Here is a 24522-nt window from a genome sequence, read left to right on the forward strand (position 1 = left end):
AAAAAATAAAAACCCAAAATGGTGGCCTTGTTGGTCAAGTGTCACCATTCACAGCCCTGCTTTACCTGCTTTCACTGTTAGACACAGTGAGCCTTGGTAGGAGTCCAGAACACAGGTGAGGGAGTGGTGGGAGGAAGCTGGTGCTTTATGTATACCTGTTAAATATTACACAGTTGACAAATGGTTAGGTTGGAGCATTTTGGACCATCTGAACCCAAATCTGAACTCACAAGGTAAAATGTGTGGATCCAAAGTGAAATCTACAAGAAAACCCAGCTTTTATCCTCATTTCCTTCTTTCTCTCATAGGAAACCATTTTTGCTTTAATTTTATGATGTATCTTGCATTTATCTTCTTCATAGAGGATGTAGGTAAATAGGAGGTAAGCAGACAGAATTTTCATCCCCCGGGTTAAATAAAAGTATAGAACAGGTATTTAGAAGCTGCTTTTGCTGAAAAGCACTGGCTTCTCACTTGGGTTTGCAAGTGTCCAAAGAGTGGCATCGCTGCCTCCATTTTACATCTGTCTCCTTTACTCTGAACCCCTTCCTGAAATCCCCTTGGGTTCCAGGAAGGACAGGACTGATTGACAGGATCTTTATGACAAGGGACAGAAACTACCCCAAGGAAAGGGTCAGCATAGCCTCACAGAACAGACCATCTCTATGGGAGCAGATTATGAAAACTTGACATAAGCACAACTGTCTCAAATAATCTGCAGGCTGAGTTGGCACAGCCCCAGCCGCAGAAGTGGGCGAGGGCAAAATGCAGCACGGCTGCTTTTCCTAAGGTGTTTATGTTCAGACAGTAGCGATGGCAGGTTCTTCCTGTTACAATGTCATGCTCCCTGCCCCAGAACTGTTGCTCCACCTCTTTTGCCACTGTAGATAAAAGACTCCCCAAAGGAGGACATGGTTGGCTGCTTGCAAGGGGTGGCTTCCACGGGCTGCTTGTGAGGCTGCTGCTGATGACTGTTGTGTGTGAGTCTAAGGACTGAGACTTTAAAGACTAGAGAAAAGAAGCAAAGTGAAAGAAGAGAAGTAAAAAAGAAGTAATGAGGCTGTCGTGTGTCTCCATCCGAGCACCCAGCACACCTGGGTGTGCACCCAGCTTTTTGCATGTCTGTCTTCTATCTTTTGTCCTTTCCGCATCTCCAGTCATCCCCGGTTAGGTTTCTAGGATGAGTGTGGGTTGCGAGGCATCCCCAAATGAGGACAATGACCTAAAATGATGAGGCTGCATCCTGGTGCAGGAGGAATCCTCCCGTGGGAGCTACCCCCTCATGTGACGACAGCAACAACAAATTCTCCAGAACCCCTCGCAGAATCAGAGCTGAGATAACGATCAACTGAGCCCACTGCCTCAATTCTTCCCCTATTTAAACCTAAATCTCATGTCCGTACCCAGGAAGTGCTTGTTTTGCCTCTTCCTGTGGTGTGCCTGTGCCGTGTAACAAGTCATCTTTCTCTGTCCTTCACCTCTACTCATCTCTTGATTTGGCCTCTTAGGGGCAAGTGGTTGGAACTAACTTGGAATCCTAGAGAGCTGGGCCTCTGGTCTAGGGTTCCAGGTTCCAACTTGAACACTGACCATTATTGGAGAAAAATGTTGACTAAGATGTTCCAAAAGCCCTTCACAAAATCAGTCAATGAACTGACAAGCACTCATAGAAAGCAGAATCGACTTTATTGGAACTCAGCAGCCAGGTGAACAAGTCAAGCAAATCAGCCTGAGTGTTGACACTGAGGGAGTCCCTGGAGCCTCAGTGGCCGGCCACTCAGCACTACATGGAGAAGTAAAGAGCACACCATTCTACAGCCCATGGGTCAGAGAAGGGACCACCAGAAATACTTTAGAGATAATGTTGAAATATTTAAAGATGAATGAAAATGAAGAGAACGTAACAAGACCAACTGGTGTAGCAAAAGCAACAGTGTGCTCAGTGGGAAATTTATAGCTGTAAATGCCTGCTTCCAAAAGAGAAAGAGCTAAGCCAAAAACCTGACTTGACCTGTTGAGGAACTAGAAAAAGAAGAGAAGCCTGAACTCAAAGCTAGCAGAAGGAAGGAACTAAAAGAGCAGAGGGAAATGAAGTTAAGAATCTAAAACAGTAGGATAAAAAAATAATAAAAGTAAAAACAGTAGGATATATGGAACCAAATCTTCCTTTTTTGAAAAGATTAATAAAACTGACAAAAGTTTTAATAAGGCTGACCAAGGGAAAAGGAGAAAAGACTCAAATTACTAAACTTAGGAATGGAAGTGGGTGCAATGCGATTAATTTTATAGAAGTAAAATGAGTTACAGAGAACACTATGAACAACTCAGTACTAATGAAATTGTCTAATTCCTGGAATGAAACTATTCCTGGGACTATGCCTGGGACTGTTTACTCAAGAAACTGAAAGTCAGTGATACAGCATATGAAAAAGAGATTATAACAGTAATTAAAAAAAAAATGAAACCCAGGACCATGGACTTCACTCATGAGCTACGAAACATTTAAAAGAGTTGTCCCTAATATTTCTCAAGCTTTTCCAAAAAGTAGAACATTTCCTAAGCTTGGTCTTCCAGGCGAGTATTACCCTCATAGCAAGGCCAAACAAAAATGGGAAGAAAACCATAGGTCAGTATCTCTTTGAATGTGGATGATACATCTAGATGATATTAAAAAGCCCAATCCAGCAGCATAGCAAAGCATGCCAAGTGGGATTTGTCCAAGGAATGGAAGATTGGATCAAAATATGAAAAGCAATGTAACAGAAGTAGAAAGACACCCCATATGCACAAACCGAAATCATGATATTATTAAGACGTCAGTACTCCCTGCCATAGGCAGTTTGGGTTGCTATAAAACAAGTGATTTGTGTATTGGTCGTTTAAAGAACCAGCATTTATTTCTCCTAGTCTGAATGCTGGGAGATTCGAGTTCCAGGTGCCTGCAGAGCCAGTGTCATAAGGATCCGCTTTGTTGTCAGTAGATGGGAATCTTTGTGTTATTTCCACATGGTGAAGAGCAGAGAGCAAGGTCAAGAGTCTCCTTTCGAGGTCACTAATCTCTATCATGAAGGCTCCATTCTCAAAGGACTTTCATTCAAGGGAAGAGTAAGTGCTTATGCCTGAAACTTGTCTAGGTTTCTATGAACAGCAAAGACGCTACAAATGCAGGAAGGAGTTAGTCATGGTGACACCCACCTGCAATCCCAGGACTCTGGATGCTGAGGGCAGAGGGTCATGAGTTCAAGGCCAGCCTGGGCTAGATAGTGAGTGTTAGTCAGCTTTTCACTACTGTGACCAAATACCTGACATAAAGAACTTAAGGGAGGGAGGATTTATTTTGGCTCATGTATTCCCTTGGTTCCGTTGCTTCTGGGCCCGTGGTGAGGCAGAGCATCATGGCGGTGAGCACATGGGTGAGCAAAGCTCTCTTCATCATGGACAGCAGGCAGAGAGAGGAGACAGGGCGAGGGACAAGATGCATCTTTTCACGACACACCACAGTGTCCTACTTCCTGCCAACTAGGCCCCACCCACTCTTCATCACCTTTCAATAATGATATTGTATCATAAATCCATCAAGAGATCAAGCCATTGATTATGTCAGCATCCTCAAGATCAATCATGTCTCCAAAGCCCATCAATTGGAAACCAAGCCCCCTACATGTGAATATGTCGGGGACATTTCATATTCAAACGTATGCCTGACTCCTAAAAGGAAATAAGAAGGGATGATCTTTTTGAAGAATAATGCTGGGTTTATTTGTGTAATGTGTGGGAGAAAAATAATTCTTCCACTTGAGACATTCCACCAGCCCTGAAAAATAATTCTTGATCCCTCTCTGTACTCTACAGCTGCAAATGCTGAATGTATTACCGATGCCCATCGTAACGTCAAGGTAAGTCTCCTTTAAAGCCCAGTATTAAACTCGGAACCTCTGACCCCACATGGAATTATCTTTTTGATAATGGCCCTTCTGGTGAATAGTGAAAGATGCCGTCTATGGAAAAAGAGCACCAAGAAAAGTCATCAAGAAAAACGTAAAAGCATGCACAAAAATCACAAAGACAATAAGGATAATGAGATTTAAAACTTATAAAAACATGATCTCACTTAACTGAACATATTTGAAAAATCTTTAAAAAATGGTTTCTTTCATATCTGGATGGAGTGAATTCTTTACCACAAAACAAAAAGCTGTTACTCACATTTCCTCTAGATTCTGTTTGTGAAAGTCTCTGTGTCTCTGTCTCCAACTCTCTTCCCCTCTCTCTTTTGGAAGATAACTTCATTTGTCCCTTTGAAAGTAAAGAGAAGACAGGTGATGTGGGAAGCTGGGAAACAAAAGGTAAACTGAGTTCTAAATATTGCATTAGTTACATTTTCAAATAAAATGTCCTGTACATGTTCTAATTTTAAAGTAATAAGTCTAATTACTAACCTTGATAAAAACAGGATTAATATACAAAATGGTATTTATTGTATATTTTTTTAGATTAACCATTAGACCACTTTCTTAAGTCCATAGAAACTCCATCTGGAAGGACATCAGAATGATAAAGAATATTACTGGCTGTGTTTTCAGAAGCAGCCTGTAATTCTAAAGGTCAATCAGCCTATGTTCTCGACTTTGGAGATATCTCGTACAGTAAAATGGTTTTTGCTTCTCACTAGCTCATTTCCATCTCAGTATGCCATGTGACCTAGGCTTGCTTTGGACTGCAGTTGGTGTCTTCTTTATCTGATGCTCTGTCTGATCTCTGTCTTGCTAGCTAGCCATAAAAGGAAGACATCGACCATGGTGGCCAGAGATGATGCCAAGCCAGTTCCATGGTGTAGCTTTGGTAGTTTTTCCTGGACACCCATCTGTTGCTCCAGCTTTCTCATCAATTCTGTGATCTGCTTAAGACCCTGAAATACATCGCTTTCCACTTAAATTACTTAGTGCAATTCTTTTCTCTGTACCAGCCCAGCAATCAACTTAGAACAAAAGCTCTTTAGGTCAACGAGATTCAAATATATAATATCTTCTGCTAAACTTGAAAGAAGTCATCAGGGCAAGAGAAATTCTCATGTGATACTTTACTTACTCGGTGTTGTTTGTTCATAAGACATCTGAGGGCTTACTACTGTATGTGGGGCACTTGGGATAAAATTATGGACATGAGTCGGGCACTGGTGGCTCATGTCTATAATCCTTGCTACCTAGGAGGCTGAGGTAGGAAGGCCAGCCTGGGGAAAATGTTCATGAGGCCCCCATCTCAATGGAATAAAGCTGGGCAATGACAGAGAGCTTAAAATAGGGTTGTGGTCCAGGCTGGTCTGGGCAAAAAGTAAGACATATCTCCAAAACCAGAGCAAAAAGGTCTGGAGATGTGACTCAAGTGGTAGAGTGCCTGCCTCAAAAGAGCAAATCCCTGAGTTCAAACTCCACTACCACCAAAAATGAAGATTATAAACATGAGCTATTTTTGGTCTCAAAAAGTGCCACCCACTTTGAATGTTCTGCTTGCTCTACCATTTGTCCTTATCCATTACAAAAGCTCTCGCTGTTCCCTAACTAAATGACACTCCACTGTCCGTAAACTTGCCTTAGCGCCTTGCTCTGAATGTCCTTGCTTAAACTGAGTTTTGCCTTAGCTGCTGTTTCTCTGTTCCCCTGGTTCTGTAGTTTGGATCTTAAATGTTCCTTGAAAACCTATGTATCAAAGGTTTGGCACTATTGGGAAATGGAGGGCGTCTAGAGGAAGAAGGGCTCAAACTGCTTTAGCTGAAAAGCACAGACTCCTTACTGGGGATCACGGATTAACTAGAAGCATGGTATCTCTCCTTCATTTTGAATCTGTCTTTGCTCTAAGACATTCTCTCTGCAGTCATTTTGCAATCACCTTGGATTCCATAAAGAGAGAACTAATGACGTCTTAATGACAAGGGACAGAAACTACCCCAACAGTACACCCTCCTCAGGATACACCACCCTCCAGATAACAACTCTGGAACCTCTCCCAAAGCAAGGACTGGGGTAATGATCAGCGAGACCAACCAGTGACGGGGACAGTTTAAAGATGCGTACCTTTGCCTCCTGCCCCTGGTTCTTTGTCGATTTAAACCAGTACCGCATGTCTGTATCCCAAAGACGTCTGCAGATGGGCTAAGTGCTTACTCTGCATCTTCCTCCAGCATGTCCAGGGCTGTGTGATAAATCTCTGTTCTCCGCCTTCACCACGTCTCTTTAGTAAGCAATAGGGACGAGTGGCTGGACCTGGCATGTGGAATTCCAGGAGTTTGGGCCTGGGGTACAAAACTCTGGTTTTAGATGGTCTTCCACTCAAGGGCACAGAGGCCTCCTTTGAAGGGTTTAGACAGGCCCCAGTCCCCTCCTCTTCCTCTCTCTTTCGTCCCAACCATCAGGTGAGCAGATTTGCTCTGCCACACGCTCCTTACTGTGAGTAGCAGCCTTGCAGCAAAGGGGCCGAAGACTGTGAACTGAAACCCCCCAAAGAGTGAGCTAAATAAACCTGTCACCATTATAAACTGGCTATTTCAGGTGTTGGTCACAGTGACTGAAAGCTGACTGACACACCTGGGTATCGCTGGACCCTCATCCCAAAGGAGTTCAATCAGAATCAGGGGAGGGAGGACCTGAGACACAGGTACATTCTGGAATCTCCCTGCTGACGCTAATGTGCAGCTAGAGGGGAGAGGCCCTGGCATAACTCCTGTCTGCACCAGGACAGGAAAGCCACCGATCAACCCAACTCTTGTGCTTGAATCTCCTGACCAAGGAGTGCTTGTGTTCCGGCCCTGCAAGGTGACTGTCGCTTCTCTTTCCCTACCTGCTTCCTTTCCTTGGTGTCAGCTGGTGACCTGTATATTTGGCTGAAAAGGTAGCATTGCTGCATATTTATGTGCTGGTGTTCACACACTCTCATGTGCTCACTCATCTGTCTCCTTAACTCTGCTCTAGGCGTCACAAAACAGATCCAACATGCAGGCACTGAGAGCCAGAAACGTCAGTTACTGCCCAGACTCACATAGCTGGGCCTCAAAGAATTTACATGTGACTCCAGAATCAATCATTTCTCACCCACCTTTCATGAAACAAAGAGAAGGCAGGACTTTGGCCTCCTACCACCTGTGCTGACCAGCCTCTCTTTGCACCCATATCTTCCCCTGCCACTCCTTTTGCAACGAGGCACTCGCTGTACTCCTCTGTGTGCATCCACCCCATCTCCTATACTCAAGGCCTTGTGCCTGGCATGGTCCTCCCTCCCTTAAGCATGACCAATCTCCCCTCTCCCCTATGCCTGATGCATTCCCATGAGGCGGAAAGCATACTCCAGCATCTCCCCAGGTGCTCCGAGAAGCAGATTTCAAGAGAGGAGTTAAACGTGGGGGAAAAAAAGGCTGATTTATATCCCTGATAATTTCAAAGAACTCCCTTATCAACCAGGACTTCATGAGGAAGCTTCATGTGGAAGCTAATTTTATTTTGGGTCTCTGGCTTTGGCTTGGCACTTACCTCTATGTGTGCTTCTGTTTTGTAGACAATTCTATTGACACCACCTCTGAAATATGTCTTACATATGACTGCTGTGTCCTTAACCACTTTGGGCCAGTCCACAGTCGTCCTTCCCTGGATGCTGAAGTAGCCTCTCACTGGTCTTGTCACTTGACCTACTAGAGTTTATTTTCCAAAGAGAATACAGAGACATCCATGAGGGAAAATGGGAAGGAGACTAAAGGGCTGGTAGATCGTGATGCATCCCTGGAGCCTGTGAAGGGGAGCAGGGAGGGAGGGAGAAAGCAAGAGAGGGAAGAAGGGAAGAAAGAAGGAGAAAAGACTGCATTGTAAGTTTTGGCAATGTCAATGGGGAAAGCTCGAGCCAGACTTGCCAATCAGAGAATCCTGTGCCATGCAGGAACACAACTTCTTCGGTACCCTGGCCACCTGTACTCATGAGCAGCTCATGGCAAGTGTAACCTTGGTGTGAATGAAAGGGAAAGGATTTCAGAGTACAAAGTTGGGACCATTAGGCACAGATATTCCTCACAGTAGCAGATCTGAAAAGTACATCTCATGGTCACCACACCTCTCTTAACTTCCTCCTGACCTCTGGTCCCCTGCAGCTCCTGCTCCATTTTCTCTCCTTTCCAGTGACACTATTTAAGAGAAGCTGGTGCTCATTGTTTCCTTCTGCTCGCTCCTTACTCTATCCAACTAGGTTTTGTCTTTCCTTCCCCATCATCTCAAAAATGGTTTTCCTCTTCTTCCGTGGAAATGGAACTTTCAATTGGACACATGGCCCCAAATTTCTTACAACTGAATGTGGACATGGGGCCTTGTCTTGGTCAATGAAATGTGGGCAAAAGTGGAGAGTGCTACTCTTTTCTTCCCTTGCATCCCTTCCTGCTGACTGGGACGGGGGTGTAAGTGGTGGTGAACCATTCTGGATATCAGGGATCAGGGATGATACAGTGGCAAGAGGAGCCCTGTGCTCCTCTTAATTAATTTCAAAGATCTGGCTCATCAACCAGGACTTTACTTTCTTTTTTTTGGAGGTACTGGGCTTTGAACCTAGGGCGGTGACACCCATCAATGCCTTCTCTCTGAAGACCACCACCAACACACTGATAGGAGAAATTGGATTTACTGCTGGTGACCGCACACCATGGAGAGCCCTGCAGTGACTTAGTTGGAGTGTGTTAGAAGGGCCGTTATTACAGGATTTGATCTTGTTAGGTGAGCTGGGGTGTTATTTAAGAAGTCAGGGTTAATTCTACCACTATGCATCAAGGAGGGTGGAGACAAATAAGGCTAAAGCTGAACTTGAGCTTGAATTTTAAACACATGAGCAGTCAATCATTTTCACCCTGCTGGGGAGATGTTTGGCCATGGTGTAGTTTATTCAAAGCTCATGTTGTAGTCGTGTTTTTGCCTTCATCCATCACGGTCAGCATGGCTCTCTCTGAGGTTGATGTTCTGAGAAACTGTTTAAGCTCAACAGAACACAGCAGCCCAGCTGTGAAGGCCCGGCCAGCACCCAGCTGCCAGGAGCTGCTGACTTTTCTCACTTCCCAATGTTAAAACTCAAGCTCCCTTCTACTGCCTCTGAGGTCCTGTGAGGTGTGGTTCCCACAGAATTTACACCTTGTCACTTTCCAACTCAGTCACCATATTTCCTGGCCCTTGTTTGGTGTCTTGACTGCACCAAGCTTGTTCTACTATGAGGACTTTTGCAGTTGTGGTGACTCCTCCTGGACCACTCACTTCCTGGGTGTCACTTCTTCAGTATTACTTCCTCAAAGAAACTTTCCTTTGCCCGCCTCTATCTGGCTCCCCCAAGACACTCTATCATCATTTCTCTGCTGTTATCATGATTAAATCTTACTGAGTACTTTTGATTTTCTGCCTCCCTGCTAGGGTACCAGGTCCTTGAAAGCAGGAATCCTGCTGTTCTCCAAGGCATAGCCTCAGTCCCTTAGTGGCTTTTCATAGGATGGGCTCTTTGTGAATGTGGCGTGAAGGGGCACTCAGCCTCTGGCGAGGGGTGGAGGTTTGGTGCCAACAACTATGACATGGTGTGCAGAAGTGTGTTGAGCTCCTGAAAGAAGAGACATGGCCACATTGCTGAAGGAGTCTTGCCAGAACACAAGCGCTTGTGAGGAATCCGTTGTCTTCTAAACCATATAATTGCTAAGATCTTAATGTCTCCAAGATTGACATTGTTCCAGAGGCACCCTTGGTTCTAGCAGTTGGGTTCCCCAGGAACACCTGCTTTGTACACTTGTGCAACAGGAGGACCTGACAGGGTGGGTTTTGCAAATCCCTCACCCAAAGCAAAGCTTCCCTATTGGCCAGAAAGTGTTGCCCTCCTCATTTCCAACACAGCCACCAGGGGTCACAACTCCATGTCCTCATTCAGGAACGAGTCAGGCAACTTAAGCAAATTAGGTCTGTTTTTCACTATGGCAGTTTACATAGCACTCTTTCAACACACACACACACAGTTAGGCCTACTCTTCCCACCATTGTCTTCTCAGTCTCTCTTATTCCCTCATTGGATGGAACACAAAAGGATTTCATTTTTTGTGTGTTTTATCTCAAGAAAAGCAATTGTGGCCAGGTGCTGGTGCCTCATGTCTGTAATCCTAGCTACTCAGGAGGGAGAGATCAGGAGGATTAAGTTTTGAACCCAGCCTGGGCAAATAGTTTGTGAGACCCTATCTCAAAAAAAACCTATCACAAAAAGGGCCGGTGGAGTGGCTCAAAGTGAAGGCCCTGAGTTCAAACCCAGTTCCACACACACAAAAGAAAAAAAAAAAAAGAAAGAAAGAAAAAGAAAAGCAATTGTGTAAATCTAATGATCCAGGGCAGTCAAGACCTGGCCTCAGTTTGGGGGAGAAGAGGGAGTACTGGGAGTGGGGAGATCAGAGTGCATGCTCTGGCTGAAGGGCTGTAGCTAGTGTTACCTCCCCGACTACCTTAAGGTAGGCACATTCGCTTAGAGTCTAGAAATCCAGGAGTTTAGGGTGAGATTCCTCAATTGTTAATTGTCAGCAATTCATTTTCAAAAAACAAAACACCATGAGAACCTAATACACTTGTCAAACAGGTCACTCTTCAGACTTAGCGTTTGTACTGCTAGATAGAATTGTCTCTAGGTGAGGATGGGGTCAGGGACAAGCAGACGGGGGAGCAAGGCAGATGTCACCGTGCATGAAGGATGAGCCTGGGCAGCTTTGCAGAGAGAGAGCCTGTTCCAGAAGGAACAGGCAGGGCAAGAGTAAGGCGAGCAGTTTACCTGCTGGCTGCTGTAAGTGCCAGGATGGCTGTTCAACTGCAGAGGACGGTGGGACACAGGAAGGGTCACTGGAAATCCTCCCGGAACAGGTTAGCCTAGAGAAAAAGAAGGAGGAGGATTGTTGCTTGAACACACAGAGATGTGAGAACTTGGGGCATTTTTAGGAGACTTCACACAGTACCGTCTGGTCAATAGTTGAGAGTGATTGACAGCTCTGTAGCAGGTTAATTAGCAGTAAATTCAAGGATGACACGTAACACAGTCGAGTAAGACAAATAAGTAGGAAAGCTTTTCATCCTCTCCCCTTCCAGCCCTCCCTCCCTTATTCGTTTGTAAGGCAGAGTGATAGGAGCCCCTGGTTGTCTGCACATGGCCTTGGCCTTGCTGCTGTTCTCGTGCTGCTGTAGTGAGCTGCCTCTCACATCTTTCTTACAGAGCCTCTCATGGTCCTGACAGGAACCTCGAGCCCTCACTGGGACACACAGAATCCTTCTGCCATGACTGTGAGAAGTAACCGAGCAGGAAGCACCGCAGAGGCTGCAGCCCCAAAGACACGTGTGATGGACACAGTGGAAGGTGGGCCGGAAGAACCTTAACATCTGATAGTGGCAGGCCACCTCCTCTGCCCTGAGTCCAGGTGGCTCCATCTGGAAGGAGGGGGTCACACAGGGAAAGGGGCCACCCCTGTGATTAGAAGGAATGTACTGGCAGGGTCTGTGGTGACCCCGTCATACCCCTGACCCCCAATCCGGGCCTTCCCAGGGCAGGAATGGGAGGAGGGCACTCCAGGGGCACCAGACACGGGCTACTTCAAACTTCATGGATGGATCTCGGTGTTTTGTACTCATTACAGCCACACTAGTGAATCTCAGCCGAACTGCAGACCAAAATGCTTCACTCTGAGAAAGGCGCATATCCAAAGCTTCCCTTCCCGCTGTGCCTGGGGAGCAAGCTGGTTTCTGTGGTTTTCCTCAACATGGTTCAAATCAGTTTCTCTGGCCGGAACTGGAGGCTCTGCATAGCTCTTGTCTGTGGAATGGGCTGACTTCACAAAAGCAGGGAAATCTCCCAAGTTATCACAAACCTGCTCTGTGTTTCGTTTCTAGCTTATCCTGGGCATCTTGGGGAGATCACAGTTTCTGGGATGGAGAGTTGCAGACCTAACTTGGAGAAGAGATCGGAAGAAGGAAAGTCTGGAGGTGGGGCTCCAATCCAAGTTTCAAACATGGAGGACCTTGGCCAGGTCGTGGCATGGGGGACAGACCAGTTTCAACAGCTGCCCCTGAAATCATCATTTGTAGTGAAAGTGACTTTAAGATGAGTGCGATGACACCTCCCAGAGGCAGTCCTGGTGGTTGATGGGATACTATAAGGAGTCTCATCCCTCTGACTCAGTTTACTTATCAGCAAAGTGGTGATAATAATGGTACCTATCTCACGAAGTTATTTTGAGGATGAATGAGACAATTTGTGATGTAAAGTGTCTGATCAGGGACTGGCGAGCAGTACGTGTTTAATAAACGGAATTAAGAAAGATTAATTTCCACACAGTCGGGACGCTATGCTAGCACAGCTGTTGGACCACAGAGCCTGGCACTACACCTGTTACAGAGGACGGAAGCAATCAGGAGAGGCACAGGTCTGGGGTGTGGCTGTTGTGTCAGCTCGGTTTTGCACACAGAGACCTCAATGTGGGGCAGGGAGAGGCTGTCTAGATGGACTTCAAAGACATCTTGGTCAGAGGTGTCCTTCTCCCCACAACCACGCCTCGGAGTGTATGCGGCATTATATTCACCAGTAGTCCAGACTCCCTACTGATGGTGTTTAATAAAACTTTGTCCAGTGCTATCTGCATTTGTAAAGTGGTCTTAATATTTGAGCATCTCCTGTGACAATTTTTCTCAGAGTGCTGGAGAACCACTAAGTGCGGTGCTAACTCTCTTCGTCTCAAGAGCCATCTCCCAGTCAAGCTGAACCTTGACGACTTCTGTATGAAAGCCTGCCCAGATAAAAAGTTAGTTAACTCCAGTCAAAATAAATGTCTAACTTTGTCTCTTCCAAATGCAGGCAATTACAAGTCTTTTAGTACGCAGAATGATTCATTGGTTTAACTTTAGTTAAGGGGCAGATTCCTATTTTAAGTTATGTCAAAGCAGACCAGGGAAGCAAATCTGCAGAATTTGCCTCTGGCATCACTGCTGGTCCTCGCTTCCTGCCGAGTGCTTCGGTGCTCTGCTGGTGTGAACTTGTCTGTGTGTCAGAAACCTCAGGTGAAAACCACTTGTACTTCAGATCGCCTGGCGTGGCTCTGAAGACTATTAAGTCCCATATTGCAGGGGGGTGGCACACTGCAGGTTCTTGGCCACATGGATTCTTCTTCTTCTTTTTTTTTTTTTTTGATGGTACCAGGATTTGAACTTAGGGCCTCACATTTGCTAGGCAGGCATTCTACCACTTGAGCCACTCCACCAGCCCTTTTTTTGTGTTGGGTATTTTTGAGATAGGTCTCAGGAACTATTTGCCAGGCTGGCCTCCAACCATAATCCTCCTGATCTATGCCTCCTGAGTAGCTAGGAGTGAGCCACCTGTGCCTGGCTGCTACATGGCCAGGAGCTAAGAACAGTTTCCACATATGTAAATGGTAGACGAGAAATCAAAAGAAGGGTTTCTACAGCCTGACTGTGAAGAGTTTTCTGTTCCCAAAGGTGAACATAAAACTTCAACAGAGTTCAGCATTACCAAATCAACCTCGGTATCGGTTCTAAAGATAGGGAACACTCACTTTACACCCCAATAAAGTACAATGTTATCTCTCCACTCCCAAATTGGTTTTCTCACTGCTAGACCTGTATCACAAGGAATATACTCAATCCATAAAAAGCAAGTCTTATCAATAAAAAGTTGTGAAAGCTTGTCTCCTCTTATTATGCACATGTCACATAGCATCCCTGATTGTGCCCTTGGTCTGCAAAGACTGAAATATTTACTTTCTGTACCTCAGCAGAAAATGCTGTCCAGCCTGTGATGTCTGGGGCCAGTCATGATGGTGAATACTGTGAGTCAAGTCGGCAGAGCCAATCAGAGAGTCCAGTAGTGTTCTGTAGGTGCGATTAACATCCATTATCCATTGATCCAAAATAAAGGGGGTGGGCTGCAGTAATCCAGGTGGGCCTCATCCAATCAGCTGACAGGTCTTAAAGAGCAGGACTGAAGGCCTTTGGAAAAGAAGAAAGTCCATCTGCGGACAGCACTTTCAGCCACTGCCTGAGAGTTTCCAGCTTGCCCTCTAGGACTCAATACCCAATATTTTAGTTTTTGCAGGTCAGGGGACAAGAATACTCTGTAGGTAATTCTACGTCTCAGGAGAAAACAAATTCTCACAGTCTATCTGTGCTCTGCAGATTTGAGACTTGTCAGGTCAGCTCCACAACTGCCTCAGCCGATTCCCTGCAGCAAATTCCCTCCCCGACCCCTACACGCATACACCCACGCCCCCCACTCGATACACACACCCCTAAACACCCCCCCCAACACACACTGGCCTGGTCCTCTGACTGGAGTGAGAGTTGCCCAGGGGATGAGGAAAGCACACCGGGTGTGTCTGTGATCGACTCCAGGGCGATTCAATCCTGAGGGCTCTGGCCTATGGATCAATCCCCTGACAGGGTCATCCTGTGACAGAACGACTGGGAGGTGGTGAGGGTAGGGGGTGGGACCTAGTGGGGGCAAGGAGGCCACTGGGGTCATGTCCTTGGGGGGCTCTATCTTGCCCTGGCCCCTCCTGTTTCCCTTTCTCTGCTTCCTGGCCACCATGATGTGAGCCTCTCTACTCTGCCATGCCCTCTCCTCCATGATGGACTGAAACCTCTGAAACATAAACCAAAAAATATTTGTCTTCCTTTAAGTTGCTTCTCTTAGGTATTTGGTCACCGAAAAGATACTGCTCAACTTGTGCTGCTACAAAACAGAAAAGTTAATAACGTTAAATAAAACAAAATTACTATTTCGTGACAGCTGCCTGTGAGCCATGACTCTCTAGGGTGGGGCAGAAAGGGATAGTGGGAATCAAGACGAAGAAAGAAAATTCAGGAAAGCTTAGATTCACCTGTCACCATGGACTGCGGGCCGTTTTCCTTTTGGATAGACTCTTCCAAGAGCGGCAGAGGGGCATTATGGGGAACTGTCTGCCTTGGCCTCACTCCCAGACTCTTCCTGGGTCCAATGGCCTGGCTTAGTGTGGCCTGGTCCTCCAGATGCTGTGTGCTTGGTGTTCTCAGAGGTGGGTTTCCAGGCCTTTCACCAGCTTCTCCATTGAGACCATGGCACCCAAAGCATATAGGCTACATGTGACTCTCCTCCAGGGAAGTATTTGACTCTAATGTGTCACCTGCTGTGTCCTCACAAAAATCACATGAAGGGGTGCTGGTATCCCATTTAACAGATGAGAAAACCGAGCCTTAGAAAAATGAAGTCCTGGTGTAGGTTTGAACCCAGATCTGACAGGAAAGCTTACACCATGGGTTGGGTGTGCTGACCCTAGGCTCAGAATCAGGGAAACTGAACTGGCCCCAGGTACCTGCCAGGCCTGTGCCCACTCGTCTGGGGAAGAGATAATTGGGGGTGGCCTTCAAGTTTTGCAGGGGGCCTTCTTGCATTAGCAGTCTAGTGAACCCCAGCCGACAGAGGCGGGAGAAGAGAGCGGGGAGGGCGGGCCCTGAGAGAGTTTGAAAGAGGAAGGAAGTGGGCCCGGCAGTGCCTGGCCACCCCTGCCGGTTCCCCACGGGAGGACAAGTCCCACAGGCCCCTGCCATGGCCCCCTGGCGCAGGACTGACAAGGAGCGGCATGGTGTGGGTAGGTGTGGGCTGAGTGGGCACAGGGAGGAGGAGAGGGGACCAGAGCGCCTGGTGCAGGAAAATACCAGACACCTACGGTGTAGGGCCAAGTCAAGATCTGGGGTGCAGTGCTCCCCACCCTGTGGGAGGGCATAGGTGCACTGAGGCGGAGGGGAGCAGAGGAAGTGGGGGCCTGCTGGAACCCCATGTCAGACCCATTGCCCAGGGTCACCCTCCTTGCTGGACGCCTGTGCATCTCCCAGGTGTGGCCACTGAGTGTGGTGTCCTGTTGGGAGCTATCGCATTGCCCCTCTTGGGAACTGGGCCTCCTGAAGGGAGCCCCTGGCTGCCTTTGGCCAGGCCAGCAGGCCTCCCTCTAGTCTTCCCTAAAGCTGGACCTCTGCCTGTTTCCTGGTCTGCCCTCCGGGCTCAGAGAACCCTGATTTGGCACAGCACCCAGACAGCAGTGCAAGTTTGGGGCATGGGGTCCAGGGTGGGGTCTCTCACTTGGAGTCTCCCCGGAGCCTCTGGGGAAAAGGGCTCTGCCAGGTCATCAATGGGCAAGGAGCCAGCATCATCGGCTTAGCCATCTAAGCACCCAGAGGCCTGGGCCTCAAGCTCGGGCCGGAAGTGGTGGCTGGGGGAAGGGAGGCTGAGGTGCTACCATCCTCGAGAACTAGAGTGTGAGATTGCTTCAGGGGCAGACACCAGACTCCACCCTAGAGATGCAGATGCAGCAGGCAGGTGGGGCAGTGGACCACCCAATGCAAAAGTGAGTCCATGCAGGGGCCCCCCAGGCCACTGAGGACCCTGCCAGGACAGCCCGGATTTCTGCCCCACGTCCTGGGTACTTTAAGATGATCCCCAGCCAGAGAACAAATAAAATCCACAGCTTCAAGGGGTCTCAGCTTCCCTGTCTGTAAAATGGGAGTTTGAACAAGGCCTCACTGCTTCCAGCTGGGGTGTCAAGCCAATAAACGGGGTCAAGCCCGAGGAGGGACCGGTGTGGTCCCAGAGTACATCTCAGGTAGCACCGTCTGCCTTGAGGAAAGGGGGTGAGGAAGGGAATGACTCAGCCACATTTTGGCGGGCTGAGAATGACAGGCTAAGGAGTTGGGGCCGTTTTTGCTTGGACAGTAGGGAGTCATAGCAGGCTTCTGAGCAGGGGAGGGGAGCAGATCTCTCCTGCTGCAGCCATGGGAGGGAAGCTGGGTAGACAGAAGAACAAAGGTGCCTGGGTGGCAGATGGGACAATCCTGGCAATCCAGGGTGCTCAAGGGTCTTGATGAAGGAGATGGAAGTGGAACAGTGTCCCCTCCGTGGCCCGCGAGCTGCAGTGCTCACCGTGCATAGGCCTTGCGCTGTGGGCATGCCCTGTGCCTGGGTGCCACACTGCCTGTTCTTGGGTTCCAGCTTCCAACCACCTGCCCCATGACCTGCAGCAGGTTGTGCACTCTCTCCGACCCGTTTCTTTGTCTGTACGGTGAGGCTGCTAACAGCACCTGCTTCCAGAGGTGTGGGGCGTGAGTGAGTTTATCTGCATGGAGTGCCTAGATTGGTGACTGTACAAAGGAACCCTCACTGCGTGTTAGCTTTTTTTCCTTTTTGGTAGGGCTGGAGTTTGAACTCAGGGCTTCACACTTGCTAGGCAGGCGCTCTACCACACCTCCAGTCCATTTTATGCCCTGGTTAATTTGAAGATGGGCTCTTGCGAACTGTTTGCCTGGACTGGCCTTGAACCGATCTAAGCCTCCCAAGTAGCTAGGAATTAGGATTACAAGCGTGAGCCACCAGTGCCTGGCATGTTGGTTACTTTTGAGATAGGGTCTCACTTTATTCCTGGACCACGATTTTCCTACTTATGTTTCCCTGCTTAGCCAGGATGGCAGGCAGGTACCACTACTCCCAGCCACTGGTTGAGATGAAGTCTCGAGAACTTTTAGGTCATGAACCATCATCCTCCTGATGTCTGCATCCCAAGTAGCTAGGATTACAGGAATGAGCCTCAATAATTACTTTTAGACTTTGACCCCCCCATCACCCCCCCCACACACACACGTACCAGGGCCCAGTGAAGTCATGATGTCACAGGATGGAGTAGAGCCTTAACCCTTCCTGGCAGAGGCTACCCTGCCTGTGTGAGTTTAGAGATTAGGATTGTGTTAGGCCCTAGCCCCAGCTGCTTCTTCATCTGGTGGGAGAATTACATTTTCCATGTCTACTTATGAAAATTCTAGGTTTTTTGGGAAGTTCTAGGGATTTAACCAGAGTCTTGTACTTGCTAAGCAAGCACACTTCCACTTGAGCTATGCCCCAGCCCTTTTGTTTTGTTTTTCTTCTACTGGGATTTGAACTCAGAGCCTCATACCTGCTAGGCAGGTGCTCCACCATATCTGCCATGCTCCTAGCTCTACTTTTTTTGAGATAGGGCCTTGGTAAGTTTGTCTAGGCTGGCTGCAAACTCTCAATACTCCTGCCTCCAGCTTCCAAATAGCAGAGACTACAGGAATGCACCATATATACCTGCCCAAACACCTTTTCTTTTCTTTTTAAGGTGCTGGGGATCACACCCAGGGCCTTGCACACACTGGGCAAGTGTTCTACTGTTGAGTTACATCCAAGCCTTTGAAAATTCCTGTTTATGGGAGCCAGAATGTCTGTCACTCTGTAGAGGCCAGAAGGCACCTGGTAGATACCCACATGTCCAAGTGACACTGGTCCCTGCAGGCAAATGTCCAAATGAGTGGCTGTCACCTGCAGTCCTCCTCTGCGGCTCTGATGGATGGAGGGAAAAGGCAAATTTGGGGTTGCAATGACGAAGACCAGGATCATCCAACGAGAAAAAGCAGCAGGAGGCTAAGAGGGAGGAGACCAGGTTCTTGCTCTGACACCATGGCTATTTGCAGATGGATCTCTGCTCTCACTCTTCCTGGAGAAAATTAATTCTCTCTCACAGTGCCCACTCCTCTGTGGAGAGACCCTGTGAGGTGGTGGCGATGGGGACTTTGGAAGAAGGTGGAGCTGGAGCTGCAAGGGGCTGGGGACGCTTGGGCCATCTCTGGACGCTTCTCCTGTGGTCCGCTTAACTGGAGCAGGGAGGGGCTCCATGCCAGGCCACCCATCGCCAGGAGCGCATGGCTTTCCTGGTCGCTCTGCGGTCTGGTGGGCAGCTGAGGCCAGGTTTATTTCTCCTTCCTGCGGTAGCCTTGACATGTGACCCTCCACTTTCAGGGGAGGCCAGAGGTGGAGGTCCTCATGGATCTAGCAGTCAGAAAGGGTTCAGCTCCTGCCTTGAGGAGTCATGTGGAAGGCTAGGGGCTGGGCTGTGAAGTCAGAACGGAGTTCAAATCTACCCCGTTTCTTCATCTGTGATGGGGGTGATAATGATGGTGATCCAGGTCTGGTGAAGTTGTTGTGAGGAAAGGATGGGATGACAGAGAGAAAGCACTTACCCGTGTGCCACCTGGCTGATGAGAATTGATGTCTGAGGTCGCAAAACCAAGAGAAGGAGGTGCTCAGCGCCAAGTTCAGGACAGTCACTCCCTGGAAGAGCACAGAATTTTAGGGTTTGCAAGACCTTAAATTGTCTGAATTTGGAGCATCTCTGTGATGCAGTGTGCTTTCATTCCCATTTTACAGATGAGGAAACCAAGGTCCAGCGTTCACGTAACTTGGAAGTAATGGATATGGCCCTTGAATTCAGTTGCCTCCAGACCCCACCTGGGCCCTTTGCACTACACCAGGGGGGCAACCTGGAGGGGGAGATTCATGGCATCCAAAGGCAGAAAGCTGGCACGTGTGACAGTCACACGGGTCACACTATAAGTCGTCTGACTTGGCTTCAGTTCATGTTTGTAGAGACGAGGACATGGCAGAGGTGGATTAGGAGCAGATGGAGAGGGCTCTGGTGCCCAGCTGAGTTTGAGTTTCTTCTGTGAGCCCTGGAGTTTCTGAGCAGGCGTGTCCCTGTGAGAAGTTAACAGAATTAACTGGGACGGGGCGGGGGGGCAAGATTGAACATGGGTGACAGTTGGCCCATCTCCTGACTGTCTGGTGACCTGGCAGAACCCACTCACAATTAACCTGAGACTGCGGCCGGGAGGAGCGCTTTGTCTTTGAAGGAGAGAGGGGAGCAGGCAGAGGAAGAAAGAGAAAATGACACTACGTGAAGGAGAGGTGACTGTGGGTGAAAGAAAACCTCCAAAACAGTGGACTAAGTGACAGGTTCATTATTCTCCTACACGGGAACCTAAATGTTCTGCGAAGGGGGTGCTCATGCCCTCTCTTGTCTTGCTTCCTTGGCATGAAACTTTTCTCTTGAACAAAGCTGGCTGCAAAAGCTCCAGCCATCAGGCCACTTTCTAGCCAGCAAGAAGGATGGAGGGAACAAGGAGGTGTGGCTTACTGGAGGGTACATTTGACATTTCCTTTTTTAACCTATTGGTTAAATCTTACTCAAATGACTGGACCTGCCTGCAAGGGAAGACAAGAAATGGATTCTGTAACAGAGGCAGCCACATATCCAGGCAAAACTTAGTTCCATCCCTAGAGAAGGAAGGGAAGGGGTATTGAAGTCAGTGTACTCACTGTGGTACTGTGGAAAACAACACCATGGACGGGGCTCACACAATAGAAATATTTTCTTGTGATTTTGGAGGCTAGGAGTCCAAGATCAAGGTGAATCTGGGCTGGTTTCTCCTTGCTTTGTGGGTCGCCATCTTGCTGCCTCTCCCCAGGGTCATCTCTGTGCAGCCACACCTTGGTGTCTTTTTGTCTTCTCGTAAAGACACTAGTCATTTTGGACTAGGACCTTACTCTGAAGGCCTCATTTTAGATTATTCACTTCAAAGCGTGTATCTGAAAGTGTGGTCACATTGGACTAGGACCCCTTTAATGGCTTTGACGTTCTGTAACACTGCGATGGTGAATCCAGCACACCACACCCCCAACTCTGCATGCATGGCTTTGCAGAGTTTGTTAGAATGAGACTCATCCATGGTGACATGGACCTGGAAACTTCCTGCCTATATACTGGGCTGTTGTAGAGGGGCACCCCTTGTGCCACCGAGTCTTCCATGATTCGTTGTTCAAAGCCCCAAGAGAAGTCCAGAGTCGTGTGTTGACTTGCCTTCTCAAGAAAGCCACCCAAGTCAGGGTTCCACTTTGGTCGGGGCACTGCCCCTGCCTGGCCCACTTTGCTGTGGTTGTGGCTGGGGTCACTAGACTTGCTACTCACCAGCTGAGGGGAGCGAGGGGGCCTATGCTTGGCAGAGGAGGCACTAGTGGAACCTCCTGTAAACATGCAGGGCAGAGCTCGCTTCAGAGGAACAGGTTATATTGCTGCTGCTGCCACAGGCACTGGTTAAAGAGCAGGGGCAGAGGGTGTCATCCGGTCACTCACTCATTCATTCTTCATCTGTTTCCTATGTGCCAGGCACTGCACTAGTCACTGAGATGACCAGAGCTAGGCCAATAATGTAGTCTCAATGAGAGAGAGAGAGAGAGAGAGAGAGAGAGAGAGACTTAGCAGCTCAACCAATAAACATAATTACAGATGTGATACATGCTGTTGAAGTAAAGGATTATTCTTCCAGGAATGAGACAGTTGTAGGAAGGGTACTGACAAGCCTCTGCGGAGCTTGGGAAACAAAACTGCAGAAGAAATGTTTGGAGGGACCTCAGCTCCCACCTTCGTGATAGAGGCAGCTGTGTCTTTGGACTGGTCCCAGAAATTAGTCTGGTGCAACAAAACACATGGGTTGGAAAGTGGATCCGTCCTATCACCAGGTCAGAGGCGCCTGGGCCTCCTGCTTCCCTATTAGCCTCTGGGCTGGCTGCTCGAGTCCCTGTAGGAAGATTGTCCTAACATGCAGGTATGCGGGACCTCACAGCTCTTCAGTCATCTTGCTCCCAGCCATGATGTCTGTGTTTGAGCGAGCTTTGATGCCAGAGCGCGTTTTCTAAACTCTGCTTCCTTCTCTGGTCAGCATCCTTACATCATGGCCATATTTTGAGACAGGACATGTCATCACCTTAATGTTCAATGTCATCACCACGATGCTTCATGTATTTCTGGACCTTCAGATGTGTTGTTGTTGTTCTGAAAGCTTATATGTCTTTAATTTAATAGTCAGTTACACATGGGTGCCAGAGTCTTCTCATATAAACAGGGATGGTGTTTATTGCCACCCAACTCTAAAAGAATCTGTGTGGATCCCACAAATGCCCCCTTTAATTGGCACTTTCACCCTTCTTCCACTACCTGTAATTGGTGTGAATTGAAAAGCAGTCCAGCTGAGTTATTGAGTGGTTTAAATCTTACTCTGTTTTTTGTTCCCCTTGGAGAAAGTTCTTCCTTGTCCTCCTTCTCCAACCATGATGTCGCAGGCCTCTGCCTTGGTTTAAATTCATGGTGGAAGAGCCCTGGGCTGGAGGGAGATAAGGCTGACACCGTGGTCCCAGACCTTCTCCCATCATGGTCCCAGGGCACTCAGGGATCCTCTGACACTCTTGGGTGAAGGGCTGGCCTGGAATGGAGGAAGGAGACATGGGGGACAATGTGACTTGCATGAGTTCCCCAGGACATAGCATGGGGTCTGAACACAGTGGTGCTCAGCAGGTGCTTGCTAGATTGAAGTGAGCAGTGGGAGCGCAGGCCAGAGACATCCTGGCTGGCACGCATGCCCTGTAGCAGATCAGCACCTCTGGTGCCAGGAGGACCAGAGAGTTTGCTTGAGAAGTGGGGCTTCCTGCTTGCTTCATGGTAGAGGCAATGAGGGAGTGGTCTGAAAAAAGAATGTTCTATGTGGGAAGGCCCTGAGGAGGAAGCCTCTTGTCTGTGTGGGAGGTCAGCGGGGCTGGACTGGGATGAGCAAGAGGCAGAACTGCAGGCAGTGGATCTGTGGGGAGGCCATATGGACAGTGCCTGTGATGACTTTACTCCCGTGGAAGGGTGGGGATTCTGTGGGAGGGGAGCATTCAGAGCAGAGCTGCAGAGTGATCTGTCTGCCTTGCATTTGTTCTAGCAGCTTCATGGGAAAGGAGAAAGGGGAACTGGATGAGGTGGCGGGGGTCACTTAGTCACCTGCTGCAAAGACCTAGGTAGGAGGGGGCAGAGGTTCACACTGGGAAAGTGGCTGTGGATGTGAGGCCTTGAGCTCAGATTCTGGATGTAAGCTTTGTCAGTGGAGCAAGTGGGGTTTTCCTCGTGGATTGTTTGTGGGTGAGAGAGACAGAGAGGAGACCTGGGTGAACCCAGGGTTTTGGAATGAGCAGCTGGAAGAAGAGGACTTGCAGACAGGACTTCTCTACTTTAACCCTGGACCAAGTTGTCACTAGGGTCTTCATAAGCAGGCCCGTGGTGTCATCATCTTACAGAATGGCACATTTGGGAAGACAGGTGGCATTGACTTTAACCCTCACAACCCCCGGGGGGATGGGTACTTTTATATTCACATCACAGATGAGGAAACTGAGGAGCAAGGTCCCTTGGGCTTGCAGTTTCAGGCTTTTAAAATCACACCTCAGCCCTTCTATTTTATCACTTTTCACCTTCTTTCTTGGTCCATTTTCTGTTGATGCAACCGAATGCTACAGATGGGTAATTTATAAAGAATAGTTTATTGAGCTCATGGTTCTGGAGGTTGGGAAGTCCAGGACCGTGGACCATGGCACCTGCATTGCTCAGAATCTTGTGAGGGGCTCGTGATGCGTGATTGCGTGGTGGCTGGCATCACGCGGGAGGCAGAACGAGCAAGCCAGCTCGGATCTCTCTCTCTCTCTCTCTCTCTCTCTCTCATAAGGCCACTGACATCACGAGGGCCTGACCTTCATGATCTCATCTCACCCTAGTCACCTCCCAGTGGTTCCACCTCCAAACACCAGGAGCACATGAATTTGGAAATTAGGTTTCCAGTATATGAATTTTGGGGGTACCCACTGAAACCACAGCACCCCATCTTTTCATTATGTGGATGTATGCATCACTCCTCTGCCAGTCACGTGATGTACTGTCTGAGGGAAGAATTCTTCTGGGGATTAACTCTGAGTCCATCAGCTCCAAGGCCATAGCAGGAAAGTGGCAGGTGAGGGGAGCAAGCTGTCACTGTCACAGTGGGTCCCCTTGGGAAGCTAATGGAAGCTGTAAGCCCAACTTCCACAGAAGTAAGCACATGTGGACTTTTGTATTATGGTTTTATTAAACCCCACTCATGTAAGCCAGTTAAGGTCTCCAATAAAGTGTGCTCAGCAGCCACTTTGTAAACGAATACAATATCTGTAGCTAAGACATTCTGCCCAAAGTATGAGTTGTTGGAGCCAGGTGCTGCCAAGAGTCAGAAAACAGCTATCATCTCTTCAGTCAATTCTGTTCAGTACATTACTGCTGTGGGTGGTCCTCCTTGGAGTCCAGAGCCCCACCTTCAGGAAGGTTCCAATCCAGGAGGAATCTCTCTTTCTGCATGTGGCAGCAAGGAGCACCACTATAAGTATCATGTGTGTGTCTCAGGTGGGGCAGGTGCACCCTTGCTTCCTGCTACTGTGACTTCTGCCGTCATATGTCACTGCCGTGTCATGTACGATTGTAGTAAGCCCGCGATGGGAATGCTGTGCATCTAGCTCTTGTCTTGTGCAGTGTCTGGCATAGAGCGAGTGTTCCATTAGTAAGTACCTGGTGATTGCATGGGTGGATGAGTGAGTGGGCAGGTGGGTAGTTGGATGGGATGGATGGATAACTGGATGAGTGGGTAGATGAGTGGGTGGGTGGATGGATGGATGAGTGAGTGGGCAGGTGGGTAGTTGGATGAGTGGATGGATGGATAACTGGGTGGGTGGGTGGGTGGATGGAGGGGTGGGTGGATGGATGGTTGGGTAGATGAGTGGGTGGGT

General features: G+C 48.4%; 1 protein-coding gene across 2 annotated transcripts in view; it reads left to right on the top strand.

Moving 5' to 3' along the window:
• Nucleotides 1–15541: 15541 nt before the first annotated feature.
• Nucleotides 15542–24522, top strand: part of Dock2 (dedicator of cytokinesis 2) — a 378635-nt gene continuing 369654 nt past the window's right edge. The window contains exon 1 of one of the 2 annotated variants that reach the window (XM_020164385.2): nucleotides 15542–15655. In XM_020164385.2, coding sequence (XP_020019974.2) covers nucleotides 15613–15655 — 43 coding nt within the window. In that variant the 5' untranslated portion in view covers nucleotides 15542–15612. The remainder of the gene's footprint in view (nucleotides 15656–24522) is intronic. The other variant, XM_074057759.1, reaches the window with a different exon arrangement.

This window comes from Castor canadensis, chromosome 16 (genome assembly GCF_047511655.1).
Source record: "Castor canadensis chromosome 16, mCasCan1.hap1v2, whole genome shotgun sequence".
Classification (NCBI taxonomy): domain Eukaryota; kingdom Metazoa; phylum Chordata; class Mammalia; order Rodentia; family Castoridae; genus Castor; species Castor canadensis.